Source organism: Carcharhinus amblyrhynchos, chromosome 16 (genome assembly GCF_965287045.1).
Source record: "Carcharhinus amblyrhynchos chromosome 16, sCarAmb.v2.hapA, whole genome shotgun sequence".
Classification (NCBI taxonomy): domain Eukaryota; kingdom Metazoa; phylum Chordata; class Chondrichthyes; order Carcharhiniformes; family Carcharhinidae; genus Carcharhinus; species Carcharhinus amblyrhynchos.
In genome coordinates, this window is record NC_137339.1 from 36,057,429 (window position 1) to 36,077,721 (window position 20,293).

At 41.3% G+C, this 20,293-nt stretch overlaps 1 protein-coding gene across 2 annotated transcripts in view; it reads left to right on the forward strand.

The window, feature by feature from the left end:
- Positions 1–4,489: 4,489 nt before the first annotated feature.
- Positions 4,490–20,293, forward strand: part of LOC145353958 (partitioning defective 6 homolog beta-like) — an 83,597-nt gene continuing 67,793 nt past the window's right edge. The window contains exons 1-2 of one of the 2 annotated variants that reach the window (XM_080204992.1): positions 4,490–4,866; positions 9,803–10,025. In XM_080204992.1, coding sequence (XP_080061118.1) covers positions 4,804–4,866; positions 9,803–10,025 — 286 coding nt within the window. In that variant the 5' untranslated portion in view covers positions 4,490–4,803. Of the gene's footprint in view, positions 4,867–5,860; positions 5,916–9,802; positions 10,026–20,293 lie in introns of those variants that run through there. The other variant, XM_080204993.1, reaches the window with a different exon arrangement.

Genomic DNA, 20,293 nt, shown 5'->3' on the forward strand with positions numbered 1-20,293 from the left:
ATTCTGGTAGCCAATTAAACTTGCTGCCCTGCAGACTGTTGTGTCTGAAGATGGGTCTAAACAGCTTTTTTTAGCTCAGAATGCTTTGTTTTTCTCGCTCAGAATCCTTTGTTTTTCAGGCACAGCTGAAGGAACATTCTTGCAAGGACTCACATCTTGAGATAACATTGCAATTGGGAAACTGACAGTATAAAGTTTGTAAAGTAAATAAATAAGTGCTACATGGAGGTTAAAAAAGTATAGTTATATTTTAAAAGTAGATCATTTAATTGTTAACGACTCAATGCAAAACTACCTGTGTACAAATTTCACCCTGCCAGTACCTTCCATGTAGTTTGTGATGCATGTATTGACATTACAATAGGAGGATTGTTCAAAATTAACGTCCAATAGTATGGCCCATCCAGTGAAACTTTATAATACACGCCACACAAAGTGTCTAGGATTGTCATAATTTGTTGTTCAACACACTGTGTCATTGCAAAAGGGAGCAGAATTGGAATTGAGGACATGGTGGAACTGCTAACTTTCCCACATGAGGATGATGGGGAGGAATATGAGGAAGACAGAGATCTTCCGACAACTCTCTGAGATCCAGGGCCACCCAAAGACATGCTAAGCTGTCAGGGACAATCTCATCTTCAATCATTTTGACCATGAATGATGCACCTACCTGACCATCATTTCCTCACCTGTAAGTCTTTGCCTGCTCCAATTGTGTGCCAGCAACTTTCACCAGTTTCCATCTGAAAATATCTCATTGCATATGTCTTTTAGCCCCTAGAAGATCAAGGAAAGTGGACCGTACTCGCACAAGATGAAAAGAGATGCCCCCCTTCCCCCGACTTCAGTCTTTGCACTGAAACTCAAGTCAATTAAGCTATCACAAGCCATTCTCTGCTCGATGTCCATACTGTCAAGGCCATGGTTACAAAAGCAACACATCACTTCCTGTGCTCATCAGTGACCTTGGCTAATGTGTTTGACCAGTAGATACTGCATGTGCAGCCATGTCACATTACCTTGAGGATACAAGTCATGTCACGCAGATTACCATCCAATAAAGAATGACGTCTAACATATTGCCTCTGTGCACATGTACACTGGTGAGATGTCCCTCAGTTCCCTTCATTCAGCAACAACAGCCAAATATGAAACATGGCAGTGTAATATACTTTTCAAGGGAGGAGATCCCAACAAAAACACATAATGTATAAAATAGTCAAGTAAACAAAACATATGATATCTATACACATAGAAATATTATGACTTTCTCTATTGTGCCGTCTATACTTATTTTTCTTTTGCCACCACTATATCTTGTTACAACCCTAAGATCACAAGAAATAGGAGGCATAGGCCATCAGGCCTTGCAAGCCTGCCCCACCATTCAATATGACCATGGCTGATCTATGCCAGCCTCAACTTATTTTCTGTGCCATTTTCCCGTAGCCCTCTATTGTTTGATCTATCAAACATTTATCCACCTCCACTTTAAATACTTCTGAATGTGATCCAGCCTCCACTGTTGAGGGGGATAGCCTGTCAGGGTAAGATACCAGCAGTAGTCAGGCCTGTGGCAACACACCTGGTTCTGCTGTAGAGCAGGGTCAGGCAAAGAGCAAGTGAGCTGTAGTAATAGGGGACTCACTAGTTAGAGGCACAGTCAGGCTGCGATTGAGACTCCAGGATGTTGTGTTGCTTCCCTGGTGTTAGGGTCAAGGACGTATGAGTGGTTGCAGGACATTCTTAAGGGGGACAGTGAGCAGCCAGACATCGTCGTACATATTGGTACCAACAACATTGGTAGGAAAAGGGATAAGGTCTTGAAGTGTGATTATAGAGTTAGGCAGAAGGCTAAAGTGCTGGACCTTGAAGATAGTAATTTCTGGACTACTACTGCTACCACATGTTAATAAATGTAAGAATAGGAGGATTAGGCAGTTGAATGTGTGGCTTGAGAACTGGTGCAGGGGGCAGGGATTTAGATTTTTGGATCATTGGGATCTCTTCTGGGTTCAAGTCCAACTCCAGAACTTGTTGGCCATGGAATGAATGTTCATGATCATAAAATTCTGACAGTGCAAAAGGAGGCCATTCAGCCCATCAAGACTGTGCCAACTCTTCAAAAGAGCATCTTACTCAGGCCCACCATGCACCCCATCCCCCAGCTCTCCCCATAACCCATAGCTAATCCACCTACACATCTTTGGACAATAAGGGTCAATTTAGCATGGCCAATCCACCTATCCTGCACTTCTTTGAACTGTGGGGGCAACCAGAGCCCCCGGAGGAAATCCACACAGACAAGTGGAGAATGTGCAAATGTGAAGTTTCAACATATTGATAATCAGCCTACTCTTTCTTCCAACATTTCCACAATGCACTCTGTTCCTTCATCCAAATAATTAATAATTGAGGCACCAGCACAGATCCCTGTGGCATTTCACTTATGAGAGGTTGCTATCCTGAAAATGGTCTATTTATTCCAACTCTTTCTTTCCTGTTAGGTAATTAATCCTCTATTCATAAATATATAATTGCTAATATATAGCTCCCAACATAATGAACTATTAGCTTGTGCAGCAACTTTTTATGTTCAAATATACTACATCAATTGGTTCCCCTTTTTTCCACCCTGTTACACCCTCAAAGAACTCTAATAAAATGTGAAAGATAAATTTCCTTTCTTAAAGTTGACTCTGCTTGACTATATTATGATTTGTAAAATGTCCTGCTAATATCTTCTTAATAACGGATTCCAGCATTTTTCCAATGACCAATATTAGGCTAACAGGGCTATATTTCCCTTCTTTTCATCTCTCTTCTTTCCTAAACAGGGGCAGTATATTTGCTGTTTTCCAATCCACTGGGACCTTTCCAGAATTTAGGGAATTTTGGGAGATTACAACCCATCCATTATCTAAGCAACCACTTCTTTTAAGTATGAAGACCATTAGATCCAGGTGAGTTGTTAGTCTTCAGTCTCATTAGTTCTCATTCCTATTGCTTTTCTTCTAGTGAAAGTCATTGTTTTGAGATGTTACCCCTAATTTTCTACTATTCTTGGGATGGTTTCAGTGTCTACTACATGAAAACAGATACAAAATACTTGTTCAGAGTCACTGCTATTTTCTTGTTTTCAGTTCTCCAGTTTCATTCCCAAAAAGATCGATGTTTACTTTAGCTACTTTCTTTGATATTACTGTCTGTTTTTATGCCTCTGCTAGTTTACTCTTATATTCTAACTCCTCCCTCTTAAGAGTATCAGCCTACACTGTGGCTGGCAAGGAAAGCAGAGTGTCAACAGTCTATTAGGAATAGAAAAACAGAATTAACAGCCTGTAACTTCTGGTCCAAATCCTGATTTATGAGGATTATACTTTGCATATGTACATCGGGGCAATACAGAAGTCCCAAAGCATGAGCTTGTGCACTGAAAGTACCCCAAGTTTAAATTTTCAGTTCACTTTTTCAAAGCTGTCATGATTGAAACACTGTGCTAAGTCTCTCTGTAAGTTAACTTACTTGCCTTGATGATAGGCAAGTATTTACACTTACTTATTTGCACATTTTGTTTCCACTTTAGCTGCAGTGAGTAGAGGCAGTTGGGTGGGTTAATTTTTTTGTAAATGTGTTTAAGAGATGTTTAGAATATATGTAAGGCACAGAAAGCAAAAGATTAGTTTTTAAAAATTGATAACTTTGTCATCACATACTAATAATTCCAATAAGAAGTACATTCACATATAACAAAGTGGATTTGCAGGGTCTGTACTAAGTTTCAGCTAAAATCTATTTGGATTTTGCTATGTATTTTAAACAGTGTTGTTTATCCCAATTTTAAGAGTCTCCCTGATGCAATGTTAATCCTTAAAAAGCCTCTTAAAAACGTAGGGTGAAATGAGTTCTACATTTACAGTAGTAAGTATATCAATAAAGGTTTACATTTAATCTAAAGATTTATTCTTTCACAAGGCTTTCTAGTAACTAACAGTGAAGTTAGGGCAATTATGCTATGCAGCATTAGGTGCATTGGCCAAGCTAAATTCTACCTCAATGTACCCAAACAGGCACCGGAGTGAGACCACTAGAGGATTTTCAAAGTAACTTAATTGCAGTGTTAATGTAAGCCTACTTGTAACACTAATAATTAACTTAAAACTGTTCCCTGAGACTTGATTGAAATCTTGCTCTGGCTCTCAGAATTTCAGGTACCTTGCTACTGAGAGACATTAGCCCTACACCCGCACCATCCAGAACGCCCCAGCTCCCCACGGCTCATATGGGGGCGATTGTCAACTGTCGCCGTGACGCGCGCATTTAAAAATGCACGATTGGGTGGACTGGGTGACCCAGCGAACAATGGATCGCGTGCTCGTTAGTTTGACTCAGGCGCACGCGCGCTTGCCCGCGTTCCCTCACACACAGGTGAAACCGAGGCTGGGTTTCCGGGGGCAGTGACGTCATCCGGTAAGAGTTCGGACTTTGCAGGTCGTTGGGAGGAGGGTGTGGGAGCGAGGCCGAAGGTGGCGAAGCTTGAGCTGCTGGGGAGGAGCTCGGCACGCGCAGCGGCCAGTAACCAGCTCGAGCCCACCCGCAGCACTTGACGGTCTTGGTGCGGCTGAATGGACTGAGGAGTTTGGTGTAGGTCTGAGATCAGTCCTGGACTTTTCTTATACCTTATCCCGTGCTCCTTCCCTTCCCTCCCTTCCTTCCCTCCTCAGTGACTAACGCTGTCTTTCTGGAAGCGGGAGGGACGAGCAGCTGCCACCGAAACTACCGAGAAACGTTTGTCCGAAAATGATCAAGACTCATCACCGTACGCCGTCCAGAAGCTTGGAAACCGTGGAGGTGAAGAGCAAGGTGTGTGTGTGTGTGAGAGAGAGAGAGGAGGCGCAGTGTCTTTGGAAAGAAGGAGGGAGCTTCGTACTTTGCCAGTCTGTGGTCGGTCGTAAGAGGAAGGAGGATTAGTCCCAGTTCTATTTTCCCCCTCCCCCTTAGCTAATGTGGCACAGGATCTGTCAGCAAGGCTGCCGAGGCCAAGGTTCAGCCTGACGGTCAGACACAGGCCTATTACAAATGGAGATTTCGGGACATCTTATCTTTCGCTTACTTTGTTTTTTCAGTTCAGATTTTGCTAGGGGTTGGAACAGGTAAGAGCGCAGTTCAAGGAAATAATGAGGACATCAAGATCTTTCAGAAAACAGCCAGCGGCTCTAACAAGTTTTTTTTGTGTTTGGCTCGTTGCATTCAATTACTTTTTTCTTTGCTTGGCATTTTTTTAAAAAAACTTTCCTTTAATAACGAAGCCTCTAAATGCCACAAACCAATTAGTGAAGTAGCTTACATTCATCGTACTAAGCGTTCTCATAAGGATTTGTCTCGAAGCTAATCTATTGTGGAAAGGGCATTTTAACAATTCGGAGTTAAATAAGCTAACCAAAACATAATTTGCATTTTGCGCACACCGTTTTTTTTTGGTGGCAATCTATCCCAGATTTCACATTTCTCCACCAATTTGTTTTTGATTTGCCACTTCTGAATTACAGTATTTTTATATTGAATTACAGTATTTTTATAAAAATCTTTATTAAATTGTAATCCGTTTGAAAATTTTCAATGGATACTGTTTACGAGAAGAGTGAAAAGACGGGAAGCCAGTAATTTGAGTGCAAACAATTTAAGCGATTTATCATGCAGCATCAATTATCGTTGTCAAACATATTGTCCCTACATGGCTTGATGACAACTTCTTTATCCTGTGCACTTAAATCTTTACCTTATCTGCTGATGCCTAGAGTGAGCTTCCCCCAAGACTCACGAATGATCCCAATGACAAACTAATCGAAGATGTAAGATGCCCGTACGTCTCTTCAAGTTAAAGACAGAAAATATTAATGCTGCATCAGCTGGTAATGAAAATGTTTTTACAAATTAAGTGACTCAGCACAATTAGTTGTGGGTAAAGTATTAAAGCAATAACTGGAAACAATCCACAATATGTTAATCCATCCTCTTCAGGGTGTTACTTTCACTGTGTCTTGGCTTTTGTTCTGTTCCCAACTTCTTTGGATGAACTAGATAAACAGCCTTTTACTAAGTCACATTTAGTATTGATGTGCAAAATACCAAAGATTTTGTGGTATCTATGGCAAATTGGGACACGTTTCAATCCTTAAATTAAAATCCGTTTTGAAGATGTCAAATAAACGAAATGCTGTTTTTGCTAATTAAGGACATTCCCTCTTCCTCCATCCTTTGGGAAAAAGATACAAAAGTCTGAGGTCACGTACCAACTGATACAAGAACAGCTTCTCTGCTGCTGTCAGACTTTTGAATGGGCTTACCTTGCATTAAGTTGATCTTTCTCTACACCCTTACTATGACTGAAACGCTACATCCTGTACACTCATTTCCTTCTCTGTGAACGGTATGTTTTTGTCTATATAGCACCCAAAAAACAATACTTTTCACTATCAGTACATGTAACAATAATAAATCAAATCAATGGTCTGTAACAGTTGTGTTCTACATTTTAAATAGATTGTGTTACTGGAGAAATGCAATCTGTAGAATCATACAGTACAGAAGAGGCCCTTTGGCCCACTGCGTCTCCACCCATGTGAAAAATACCTGACCTCCCACCTAATCCCATTTACCAGCACTTAGTCCATAGCCTTGAATGTTATGACATGCCAAGTGCTCATCCAGGTAGTTTTTAAAGGATGAAGAAACCGTTCCTACCATGCTCCCAGATAGCACATACCAGACTGTCACCACCTTCTGGGTAAAGTTTTTCCTCATCTCCCTGAAATGTCCTGCCCCTCACCTTGGACCTGTGTCCCCTTGTGACTGACTCTTCAACTAAGGGGAACAGCTGCTCCTTAACCACTTTGTCCACGTCCCTCATAATCGTGTACACGTCAATCAGCTGGCCCCTCAGTCTTCTCTGCTCTGAAAACAACCCAGCCCTATGCTTTTTTCACCACCCTACCATCAATGCCCTTCTGCCTTCGGAGATATGTTGACAAACACACAGGTCCTTTGATCCACAGAGCTTCCAAGTATCATGCCATTCATTGAATGTTTTCTTGTCAAATTACTCCTTCCAAAGTTTATCACCCCTCGTTTTTCATTAAATTTCGTCTGTCACTTATCTGCTCATTTGACCAGCTCATCTATATCATCTTGTAGCCCAAGACACTCAGCCACACTTAACCACCTGGCCAACTTTTTTGTCATACATAACTTACTAATCATACTCCCCACCTAGTCATCTATGTCGTTTTATATAAATGATGATTAATAGGTGACCCAGAATAGATCCCTGGGGTATGCCACTAGACACTGATTTCCAGCCACTAAAGCAGCCTTCTGTCATCACCTTTTGAGCCAATTTTGAATCCACTTTGTCAAAGTATTCTGTATCCCATGTGCATTTGCTGCCTTTATAAGTCTCCCATATGGAACCTTGTCGTTTATATGAATTGACATCAACTGTGCTACTCTTAGCTTCACACCTGGTCACCTGCTCGTAAAATTTGTTAGGCACGACCTCCCTCTGACAAAGCCATGTTGACTAGCCCTGATCAAGCTTTGCCTCTCCAAATGGAGATTGATGCTCTCCTTCAGATAACTGATCTTTGGGGGTGAAAAAACTACATAGGTTAACATTTTAATCCTTATGCCTTCATCATAGACAACTCTTAATTAATCTGCGATTGGCAATCATAGCTGGTCCTCGTTTTTGTAAATATTAAAGGAGCAGCCTCCATTTTTGGAACCTGGCTATGTAAAGGCAAAAATTCCTGTCATGTGTTTAAAAAGTATTTTTCTTCTCAAAATCAAAATTCTACCTCTTGTCAGTGTGAATGAAAAAAGGATATTTCTATTTAAAGGAAGTGTGGATATCTTCTCCTGTTGTATAATCACTCAGTTATTATCACCACTCAAGGGTGGCTGGGAGTAATGTTATCAATCTCTCATTTATTTCTAACAATACATCAAAAAAAAGGACAATTTCAGCAAAATCTGGCACAGTGAAAGGGGATGGCCCAAGGAAGAATTGATTAGATTTTGGTATAGATGCAGGTCCAGATTTTGGAATTGTTTAAAGAATCACTTGTCTTTGGGAGATAGAGGAATTGTGTCAATTCAACTACCTGTCAGTAGCAGAGGTGAATATTTTTGTGCCTCTTATCTGTTTGTTTGTAAATAATATAACTTAAATAATGGAGAGATTTCAACAAAACTATTACACAGCAAATGGTCCAAGGAACAGCTGATTAGTTGTGGGTATGATGTGGATCTGCATCTTGGAATTTTTTAAAGGATCCATAAACATGCAGAGATGGGAGGAATTGACTCTTTATGGATGTCATGGGCTGTTTTGTTCTAGAGTGTTAGGGATTGTCTCAGCTGTCAAAATGTGGCTGGTCTGATGGTAGTGAGTTATTGTTGATATTTTGCTTACAAAGTCAAAATGTGATTATTGGACGTAAATTGGCCTGAAACTCTGAGGTGAAAGCTCGAAATGAAAGGATTTATATTTTCATTTTTTTTTGAGAGTTTGAAGAATGTCAACCAGGGATAATCTTGCGATAGAGCTGCCCAGTTGTATTAAGGGATAATCTTGCGGTAGGGCTGCATAATTGTAGTAACGTTGAGTTAACACAGTGGCAGAAGTGTGTGCTCTTCCCTTGTTAATTGATGTATTGTGTTGTTGGCATTGTCCAATATAGCTTCTTGAACTTGGTGTGGGGAGAAAGAAAGGGCAAGTATTTGGGTGTGGTTTTCGAACAAATCAGCTGGTCCTAATTGTAACTTCCCTGTATATTGGAATTCTAAGAATGAATGTGATTATTAATATAGAGTAATGTGGACACATTTTATGTAGTACTTTGACAGCAGAACATTACTAGCTGTGTGCATTGATGAACCAAATTTGCATATAAGAAATTGGATTCCTCATATGGTGGCTAGAGGAAAAAATTACATTAGAGATGCTATCCCTTTAACAGTTTTGCCATGGCTGCATTATGTGTTCTTTAAGTCCTTCCAAGGTACATCCTATCAAGCGTATTCTTTAGAAACAGCTCCCATTAAAACTTTCTTCTTTTTGCTTATCTGTGTCTATCATTTTGTATTATCCATTGCAGAGAAGATTATGGTTTTTTCTGGATTTATCCATTTCTGTGCTTGCTTAGATTTTCTTCTGTTTGACTCTTACAGGAAGCATGAGAATGTTTAGATCCACTCAGTGCAGTCCTATCCAGGCTGGATATGACAGTGCATTCCTGCAACTTCTAAATAACCTCTCTTGGCACAATGTATGGCAGTACATGTCAGTGTTTAATTTTTAGCACAATCTTAGGTTTAAAATATTGTTGTTGTTTTTCCTTAAGTTTTATGTAAGCTATTTGATTTTACAAACAAAAATTTGCTATCCAAAACATGTTCAGTAGAGATAAAGACAATACTTGAAATACTGGTATGACAGATAATACCAAGTTGTTGATTTATGTCTTTACCTAATGTGTGTTTCAGTAAATTTCTTAGGTGTTTTCCTGATTTCCCACTGTAACTTTGGGAAATTAGTGGAAATGGGCAATCTTTCACCAGTTTTGGTATCGGATTAGGGGATACCTGTAAAGGTTGAATCCTTGTGTTGGATGACCTATGGGATTTGCATTGCATTCATTTTAGTACTGTTTCTGACTTCTAAAGATTTGTTTCTTAACAAAGTTCAAAATTATGCAACTATGCTTCAGTTGTTTTTTTCGTCTTTTTACTCAATTAGTTTGGGGCTGAATTTCGACGCTTTTCCTTGGATCGATCCAAACCTGGAAAGTTTGAAGAGTTTTATGGATTATTACAGCATGTCCACAGAATTCCGAACATCGATGTTTTAGTGGGTTATGCAGACATTCATGGAGACTTATTGCCAATAAATAATGATGACAACTATCTGAAAGCAGTTAAAACAGCAAACCCACTGCTCAGGGTTTTCCTACAAAGAAAAGGTAACATGCAACATCTGTTAACAATTGTAAATTGGCTCTTCAGATGCAGTGCTGTTTAATATTAGCAGTAGAATTGGTGAGATCAAAACAGATTTGAGGTCACGAGCAAAGATTAATCTTCCTGGACTGAAATTTAGTTTGACTGAAATAGTTTTGACATTAGATGCAATATCCTGATGTTTCAATATTTAACATTCAAATACTTTCAGTATGATGACCTCTAGTTATTAAGTGAAAGTTAATTATCATTTCTGTATAATTGTTGTAATACTAATACATATTGTGTACATGCTAGTCTGTTACCATGTTAAATATTTGCAATCAATGTTCCCTATCAACTACTTAGTTGCACAGCAACCTAGAATTTCTTGCACAAATGATCACAAATCAACCCCTTTTCATTACCAAGCATACATGGTTTCACAAACATTTTAAAGGGCCCTCATGTTTAAATGGGTCAGTCACATCAACCAAAAAATAAATTGAGGAAATGTTTGTTCAACATCTGTATCATTCTTCCTCTTCCTTTGCTTTTTATAGAACAAATTAATTATCTGGCATTCTTTTGGCTTCAGACAAAAACTTGTCTGGTCGCTTAGTGGGTAAATGCATTAATGTTGATATTTTGAAAACTGAAAGTAGCCTTTTTCACCCAGAGGGTGATGGGAGTATGGAAGACTGCCTGAAAGGATGATGAAATTTGAAACCCTTGTAACATTTACGTATTTAGATATTATTTTGGGCTACCATAACCTCCAGACTATCATCCAAATATTGGAAAATGGAATTAGTGTAGTCAACTCTTTGACTGGCACGATGGGCTGAATGGCCTCCTGTGCTGTAAACATCTATGAAAATCTTGGTCTTTGATGCCAAAACCATCTGATATAAACTTAATAGGTTCTTGGTATCTAAGTGCTTAATTCAAATTGATTGGCTTCACGGAGGAGGACGTGAATAATTTGCCGGGTGTTAGCGATGGAAAGGTGGTAGGACTGGAGGGTCTTAATGACATTACTGTTACTAGAGAGGCGGTGCTCGACAGACTGGAGGGGCTGATTGTGGACAAGTCCCCAGGACCGGATGGAATGCATCCGAAGGTTCTGAAAGAAATGGCGGAGGTGATAGTGGATGCCTTGGTGGTTATTTTCCAGACGTCGCTGGATTCCGGGGAAGTGCCGGATGATTGGGAAACGGCTAATGTTACACCGTTGTTTAAGAAGGGTGCCAGGCAAAAGGCGGGGAATTATAGGCCGGTCAGTTTAACGTCTGTGGTAGGTAAAATGTTAGAATCTGTCATTAAGGAGGAAATTGCGAGGCATCTTGAAGGGAGTTGCTTGATAGAGCAGACGCAGCACGGTTTCATTAAAGGGAAGTCGTGTCTGACAAATTTACTGGAGTTCTATGAGGATGTGTCTAGGGCGGTGGATAGAGGAGAGCCGGTGGATGTGGTCTTTCTAGATTTTCAGAAGGCGTTTGACAAAGTACCTCACAAGAGGTTATTGCAGAAGGTCGAGGGACATGGAGTTGGGCGTAGGGTGTTAGCGTGGATAGAGGATTGGTTGTCAAATAGGAGGCAGAGTGGGGGTCAACGGGTGCTATTCGGATTGGCAGATGGTGACTAGTGGAGTGCCCCAGGGGTCGGTGCTGGGGCCTCAGCTTTTTACCATTTATATAGATGATCTGGAGGAGGGAACCGAGTGTAGGGTGTCGAAATTTGCTGATGACACCAAGATTGGGGGAACGGCAAATTGTGCGGAGGGTGTGGAGAGTCTGCAGAAGGATCTAGATAGGCTGGGCGAATGGGCCAGGAAATGGCAAATGGAATTTAATGTTGGCAAGTGTGAGGTGGTCCACTTTGGTAGGAAGAATGGTAGGAAGGACTATTACTTACGTGGCGAAAAACTGCAGCAGGCGACGGTGCAGAGGGACCTCGGGGTCCTTGTGCATGAGTCGCAAAAACCCAGCTTGCAGGTGCAGCAGGTGGTCAGGAAGGCAAATGGGATGCTGGCCTTCATAGCGAGGGGGATTGAATATAAAAGTAGGGAGGTCTTGCTGCAGCTGTATAGGGCATTGGTGAGGCCGCAGCTGGAGTACTGTGTGCAGTTTTGGTCGCCGTACTTATGCAAGGATATTTTGGCCTTGGAGGGAGTGCAGAGGAGGTTTACTAAGCTGATACTGGAGTTGAGGGGGTTGAGCTATGAAGAGAGGCTGAATAAACTAGGCTTGTACTCGTTAGAGTTTAGAAGAATGAGAGGAGATCTCATTGAGACATATAAGATGATGATTGGGATGGATAGGATAGAGGTGGAGAGACTCTTCCCGCTCAGAAAGGATAATAGGACTAGGGGGCACAGCCTCAAGATAAAGGGGGGGGGGGGGGCGGTTTAGAACAGAGTTGAGGAAGAACTTCTTCACTCAAAGGGTGGTGAATCTCTGGAATTCTCTGCCCGTTGAAGTGGTGGAGGCTGCCTCGCTAAATATTTTTAAGACGCGGGTTGATGGGTTTTTGATAAGAGAGGGGATTAAGGGTTATGGGGAGAGGGCGGGAAAGTGGAACTGAGCAGCGACAGATCAGCCATGATCTTATTGAATGGCGGGGCAGGCTCGAAGGGCTAGATGGCCTACTCCTGCTCCTATTTCTTATGTTCTTATGTTCTAATTTCAAAAGCCTTATTAACATTGCTGCTAAGCCTTTCAGTACAAATGTTTCAGTTTGGATGTTTCATATTAGGCACTCCTCTATGTACTTGCATTTTTTAAAACTTTCTAAGCATAGAGCAACTTTTTTAAAGGAACAATGCAATATTTTCCCTAGTATTTACAACCCCCAATCTACAATTACTCTACCCCACTTCGCAACAAACTTCAATAAACATAATTGTGCGAAGGTAGTTGGAAAGATTAATAAGGAGGGGAAAAAGCATGAAAACTGGCCAGAAATATAAGAGTTTCTTTAAATATTTTAAAAATGACTGCGTACTGGTCCTATCCAAAGAGCTTCCACAATACATAAAGGGCAAAAGAATAACAAGGGAGGGAGTAGGGCCTGTTAAGGTTCCATGTGCAGATCCACAAGAGACGGGCGAGATCCTTAATGAATATTTCTCATCAGTATTTGCTATTGAGGAAAAACATGGATGTTAAGGAACTGGTGGAAATAAATTATGATGTCTTGAGTATACATCTTAGAAGGAGGTGCTGGAAGTCTTAAAGCGCATCAAGGTAGATAAATCCCCGGGACCTGAAGAAGTGTATCCCAGAACATTGTGGGAGGCTAGGGAGGAAATTGCAGGTCCCCTAGCTGAGATATTTGAATATTCGATAGTCACGGGTGAAGTGCCTGAAGATTGGAGAGTGGCAAATGTTGTAGCTTTATTTGAAAAGGGCTGCAGGGAAAAGACTGGGAACTACAGGCCAGCGAGCCTCACATCTGTGCTGGGTAAGTTATTGGAAGGTATTTTGACGGACAGGATCTACAGGCATTTAGAGACACAAGGACTGATTAGAGACAGCATGGTTTTGAGTGGAAAATCATGTCTGTCAAATTTGTTATTTGAAGGGGTAACCAAGAAGGTAGATGAGGGCAGTGCAGTTGATGTTGTTGACATGGGCTTTAGCAAGACTTTTGACAAGGTACCACATGGTAGGTTGTTGCATAAGGTTAAATCTCACAGGATCTAGGGTGAAGTATCTAAATGGATACAAAATCGGCTTCTGGAGAGTGATTGATTGTAGAGGGTTGTTTTTTCAAACTGGAGGCCTGTGACCAGCGGTGAGTTTCAGGGATCAGTCCACTGTTGTTTGTCATTTATATTAATGATTTGGTTGAGAATATATAAGGCATGGTTAGTAAGTTTGCAGATGACAGTAAGATTGGTGACATAGTGGACAGTGAAGAAAGTTATCTCCAATTGCAACGGGATCTTGATCAATTGGGTCTGTGGGCTGACAAATGGCAGGTGGAGTTTAATTTAGGCAAATGTGAGGTGATGCACTTTGGTAGATTGAACCAGGACAGGACTTACTCAGTTAATGGTAGGGCATTGGGGAGAGTTACAGAACAGAGGTCTCGGAGTACATATTCATAGCTCATTGAAAGTGGAGTCACAAATGCACAGAGTGGTGAGGAAGGCATTCGGCATGCTTGGTTTCACTGGTCAGAATGTTGATTACAGGAGTTGGGACATCTTCTTGAAGTTGTACAAGATATTGTACAGCTCTGGTCACCCTATTTTAGAAAGAATATTATTAAACTAGAAAGAGGGCAGAAAAGATTTACTAGGATGCTACCAGGACTTGATGGTTTGAGTTATAAAGAGAGGCGGGATAGACTGGGACATTTTTCTCTGAAACGTAGGAGGCTGAGGGGTGATCTTATAGCAGTCTATAAAATAATGCAGGGCATAGACAAGGTAGATAGTCATATCTTAGCCCAAAGGTAGAGGCATCTAAAACTACAGGGCATAGCTTTAGGGTGAGAGGGGAGATATACAAAAGTGTCCAGAGGGGCAATTTCTTCACAGAGGGCGGTGAGTGTCTGGAACAAACTACTAGAGGTGAGTACAGTTTGCTTTTTTTAAGAAGCATTCAGATAGTTACATGGATAAAATGGGTACAGAGGGATATGGGCCAAATGTGGGCGATTTGGGATTAACTCGCGTTTAAAAAAGGGGTGGCATGGACAAGTTGGGCCGATGAGTCTGTTTCCATGCTGTAAGCCTCTCTGACTATAAGAAAATGAGTCTGGAAGATTGATAATGGCAGATGAATTGAACAGGTATTTTGCATCTGTCTTCATGATCAAGGATAGTGTTAAGATCCCAAAAGTAGCTGTAAATCAGGAAATGGGAGGGAGGAAGCAGGGGAAAATTACAATCACCAAAGAAGTGGTATTGAGTAAACGTTGGAGCTGGGGGCTGGCAATGTCTAAGTCCTGATGGACTTTATCCTAGGGTCTTAAAAGAATTGGCTAGTGAGGTAGCTGATGCACCAGTTTTAATTTTCTGAAACATTCGAGATTCAGGGATGCTCCCGTTGAGGTTAGAAGGAAGCAAATGTACCTCCGTTATTCAAAAAGGGAGTGTGTGAAACCACAGGTCAGTTAGCTTTACATTTGTCATTGGGAAATGTTAGAAACTATTATTAAAGCAGGTATAGCAGGACATTTGGATAAGTTGGGGAGAGTCAGCGTGGTTTTTATGAAAGGGAAATCATGTTTAACCAACTTATTAGGGTTCTTTGAGGAAATTCTTCTGTGGGTAAAGAGGAACCAGTATGTACTGCACTTAGATTTCCAGAAGGCATTTGATGAAGTGCTACATCAAAGATTATTGTGGAAAATAAGAGCTTATGGTATAGCAGGTAACGTATTGGCATTGATAGAAGACTGGCTTGCTAACAGGAGGCAGAGAGTAGGCATAAATGGGTCAGCATGGTGGCAGTGGTTAGCACTGATGCCTCTCAGTGCCAGGGACCAGAGTTCAATTCCTGGCTTGGGTCACTGAGTCTGCACATTCTCCCCATGTTTGCATGGGTTTCCTCTGGGTGCTCCAGTTTTCTCCCACAGTCTGAAAGACATGCTGGTTTGATGCGTTGGATTTGCTAAATTCTCCCTCAGTGTATCCAAACAGGTGCCAGAGAGTGGTGACTAGGGAATTTCCACAATAACTTCATTGCAGTGTTAATGTAAGCCTACTTGTGACACTAATAAATAAACTTAAACTTTTTCAGGTTTTCACAAGGTAATTGGCTTGCAACAGGGATTAGTATTGGAATCTTAGCTGTTTATAATTTATATCAATGACTTGAGTGGTGGGATGGTTGCCAAATTTTCAGATGACACAAAGATAAGTAGGAAAGTTGAAGACATAAGGAGGTTACAAAGTAACATAGATTAAATGAATGGCCAAAGGTCTGAGAACTGGAGTATAATGTGAGAAAATGTGAAATTGCCCACTTGGCAGGAAGAATAAAATTATCTAAATGGTGAGAGAATGCAAAGGGACCTGGATGTCTTAATGCACGAATTGCAAAATGCTGGTATGCAGATACAGCAAGTAATTAGGAAAGCTAACAGAATGTTATCAATTATTGTGAGGGAATTTGAGTACAAAAGTAGGGAAATTATGCTTGTTACACAGAGCGCTAGTGAGACCACATCTGGAATATTGTGTACAGTATTGGTCATATCTAAGGAAACATTGGAAGCAGTTCAGAGAAAGTTTATCAGACTAATATCTGGAATGGGTGTGTTGTCTTGTGAGAAGGTTGGACAAGCTGGGCTTGTATCTACTAGAATTTAGAGTAGTAAGAGATGACTTGATCAGAACATATAAGATCCTGAGGGTCTTGACAGGTGAATGTGGAGAGGATGTTTCTTGTAGGAGAATATAGAATTAGGAGTCACTTCCAAAATAAGGGATCACCATTTAAAATGGAGATGAAGCAAAATATTTTGAGTTGTGTGGCTTTGGAACTCTTCCTGAAAAGGCAATGGAAGCAGTCTTTGAATATGTTTAAGGCAGAGGTGGCTATATTAGTAACAAGGGAGGGAAAATCAGTTTTTGGCGGGATGCCATGATCCTATTAAATGGCAGAGCAGTCTGGAAGGGCTGAATGGCCTGTTCCTACGTCTAATGTGAGGAAATGTGAATTTTTTATGCCATAAGAATAATACTTTTTGAGAAGTATGAAACTTTTAATTGATGTTCAGAGACTTGGATGGACTCATACAAGGAACAAAGATGGCACGCAGATACAATTGAGACAGCAAATAACATAGTTGTCTTTATTGCAGGGGATTAGTGTACAAGAATAAGGAAGTATTGCTCTAATTATCCAGAGCTTTGGTGCGATCACACCTATGTACAGTTTTGGTCTCCATATCTAAGGACAAATTATACTTGCTTCAGAGGCAATACAGCAAAGGTTCATTGAAGCATAGAATTCACTAGATTAGTGCATGAAACAAGAGGATTATCCTGTAATAAGAGGCTGGGTGAATTGCGCCTATGCTCTCTGGCGTTTTAGAAGAATGAGAGGTGATCACATTGAGATACAAATTTAGAAGGGACTTGATAAATGAAAATAGGCCAAAAAAGAAAATGCTGGAAAATCTCAGTGGGTCTGGCAGCATCTGTAAGGAGAGAAAAGAGCTGACGTTTGGAGGCCAGATGATTCTTTGTCAAAGCTAACAGGCATGGAGATATTTATACTATAGAGTGAGGGAATGAAAAATGACCATAGCCACAAAAACAAGGACAAGGCTGCTCTTGGCAGCCCATAGAGAGCATAGAAGGTGTGAATGGCCAAATGGCAGACAAGCCAAAATCAGAGTAATATGTGACAGGAGAGGGTAGATGGATGGGAGGGGTAAAATTGAGAGGTGGAGGAAAGGGTGGGGGGGGGGGGGGGGGGGGCAAGAAAACGAGAGACATGTAAAAGATAGAGAACAGTTTTAAATTAAATTAAAACAAGTGTGTTGAGACGGGGGAGAGCTAATCATCTGAAGTTGTTGACTCAATGTTGAGACTGGAAGATGAGATGCTGTTTCTCCAGTTTGCATTGAACTTCACTGGAACATTGCAGCAGGCCAAGATCAGACATGTGGCCATGGGAGCAGGATTGTGTGTTGCAATGGGAAGGTCAGGGTCCTAATTGTGCACAGGGCTCAGCAAAGATTTTGGCTTCTCTGCCATTTGGCCACCTACACCTATTTTCTGTAGGCTGCTATTAGCAGCCTTCTCTTTGTTTTTGTGGTTATGACTCATCTTTCATTCCCTCATCCTACAATATAAATCTCTTCCACTTTCCATGTCTTCTAGCTTTGACAGAGTCATCTGGATTTAAAATGTCAGCTCTTTTCTCTCCTTACAGAAACTGCCAGACCCACTGAGATTTTCCAGCATTTTCTCTTATGGTTTCAGATTCCAGCATCTGCAGTAGTTTGCTTTTATGATAGACACCAAGGATTCCACTGGCTGTGGTATCTAGAACATGGGGACAGAGTCTCCAGATAAGGAGTTAATCATTTTGGACTGAGATGAGAAGAAATTTCTTCATTTGGGATGGTGAGGTTTTGATTTCCTCTACCCCAGAGGATCATGAATATTTCATCATTAAACATATTTAAGGTTGAGACAGACTCTTGATCCCTCAGATAATCTAGGGATTTGAGGTGTGAACAGAAAATGGAGTAGAGACTGAGACTGTATTGAATGGTGCAGCAGATTTGAGGGGCTGAATTATGCATTACTTATTCCTGATTTTAATTTTCAAATTACTGTTTATAATGTACCAGTTTTAATACCTTCAGTTTGCGTTGCATTGGTAAAACACGTGAATTTTTGATATCTGGTTTGTGGTTCGGCAAGTGCTGTTCATGATGTGGAGATGCCGGCATTGGACTGGGGTAAAACGCAAAGAAATCCCACAACACCAGTTTAAAGTCCAAACAGGTTTATTTGTAGCAAAAACCTCAAGCTTTCGGGACAGCCTGTCCCTTCGTCAGGTGGCTAGAAGTTCTGATCGTAAAAATGACAAAGACACAAACTCAATTTATATGCATAATGATTGGAATGTGAGTCTTTACAGCTAATCAATTCTTAAAGGTACAGACAATGTGAGTGGAAAGAGCTTTAAGCACAGGTATGCTCATCTGCTTCATCCTGGACCACAATGTCTTCACCTTCAACAACCAGTTCTTCATCCAAATTCATGGAACAGCCATGGGGACTAAATTTGCACCTCAGTATGCCAACATCTTCATGCACAGGTTTGAACAAGACTTCTTCACCCCACAGGACCTTCAATCGTTGCTATACACTAGATACATTAATGATATTTTTTTTGGACTCGTGGCGAACAATCACTGATACAACTATATGATGACATCAGCAAGTCCCAGGCCACCATCAGACTCACCATGGACTACTCTCTGGAATTGGTTACGTTCTTGGACACATGCATCTCCATTAAAAACGGTCGCCTCAGCACCTCACTGTACCGCAAGCCCACGGATAACCTCACAATGCTACATTTCTCCAGCTTCCACCCTAAACACGTTAAAGAAGCCATCTCCTAAAGACAAGCCCTCCATATACACGATCTGCTCAGATGAGGAGGATCGCAACAGACACCTCCAGACACTGAAAGATGCCCTCATAAGAACAGGATATGGTGCTCGACTCATCGGTTGACAGTTCCGACGCGCCACAGCCAAAAACCACACTGACGACCTCGGAAGACGAACACGGGATATGGTGGACAGAGTACCCTTTGTCATCCAGCACTTCCCTGGAGCGGAGCGGCTACGACATCTTCTTCTCTGGAGTCTTCAACATCTCATTGAAGACGACCATCTTGCCAAGGCCATCCCCACACCCCCGCTTCTTGCCTTCAAACAACCACGCAATCTCAAACAGACCATTGTTCGCAGCAAACTACCCAGCCTTCAGGAGAACAACGACCACGACACGACACAACCCTGCCACAGCAACATCTGTAAGATGTGCCGGATCATCAATAAGGATGCCATTATCTCATGAGAACACCATCCACCAGGTACACAGTACATACTCTGGCAACTTGGCCAGCGTTGTCTACCTGATACGCTGCAGGAAAGGATGTCCCGAGGCTTGGTACATTGGGGAGACCATGCAGATGTTACGACAACGGATGAATGAACACCTGCTCAACAATCACCAGGCAAGACTGTTCTCTTCCTGTTGGGAACTCTTCAGCGGTCATGGGCATTCGGCCTCTGATCTTCAGGTAAGTGTTCTCCAAGGCAGCCTTTGGACACATGACAGCACAGAGTCGCTGAGCAGAAACTGATAGCCAAGTTCTGCACACATGAGAATGGCCTCAACCGGGATCTTGGGTTCGTGTCACACTATCTGTAACCCTGGACTTGCAAAATCTCACTAATTCTGTCTGGAAACAATACACATCTCTAACCTGTGCTTAAAGCTCTTTCCACTCATTGTCTGTACCTTTAAAAATTGATTAGCTGTAAAGACTCACACTCCAATCATTATGCATGTAAATTGAGTTTGTGTCTTTGTGTCATTTTTACGATCAGAACTCCCAGCCACCTGACAAAGGGATGGGCTGTCCTGAAAGCTTGAGGTTTTTGCTACAAGTAAACCTGTTTGGACTTTATTTAAAAGTGCTGTTCATACAGTGGTTTAATATTTGACACACGTTGGTGTCCCATTATTTGTAATGGTGCTAAATTGCATTTGTGGATTTTGTCTGTCTTTTTA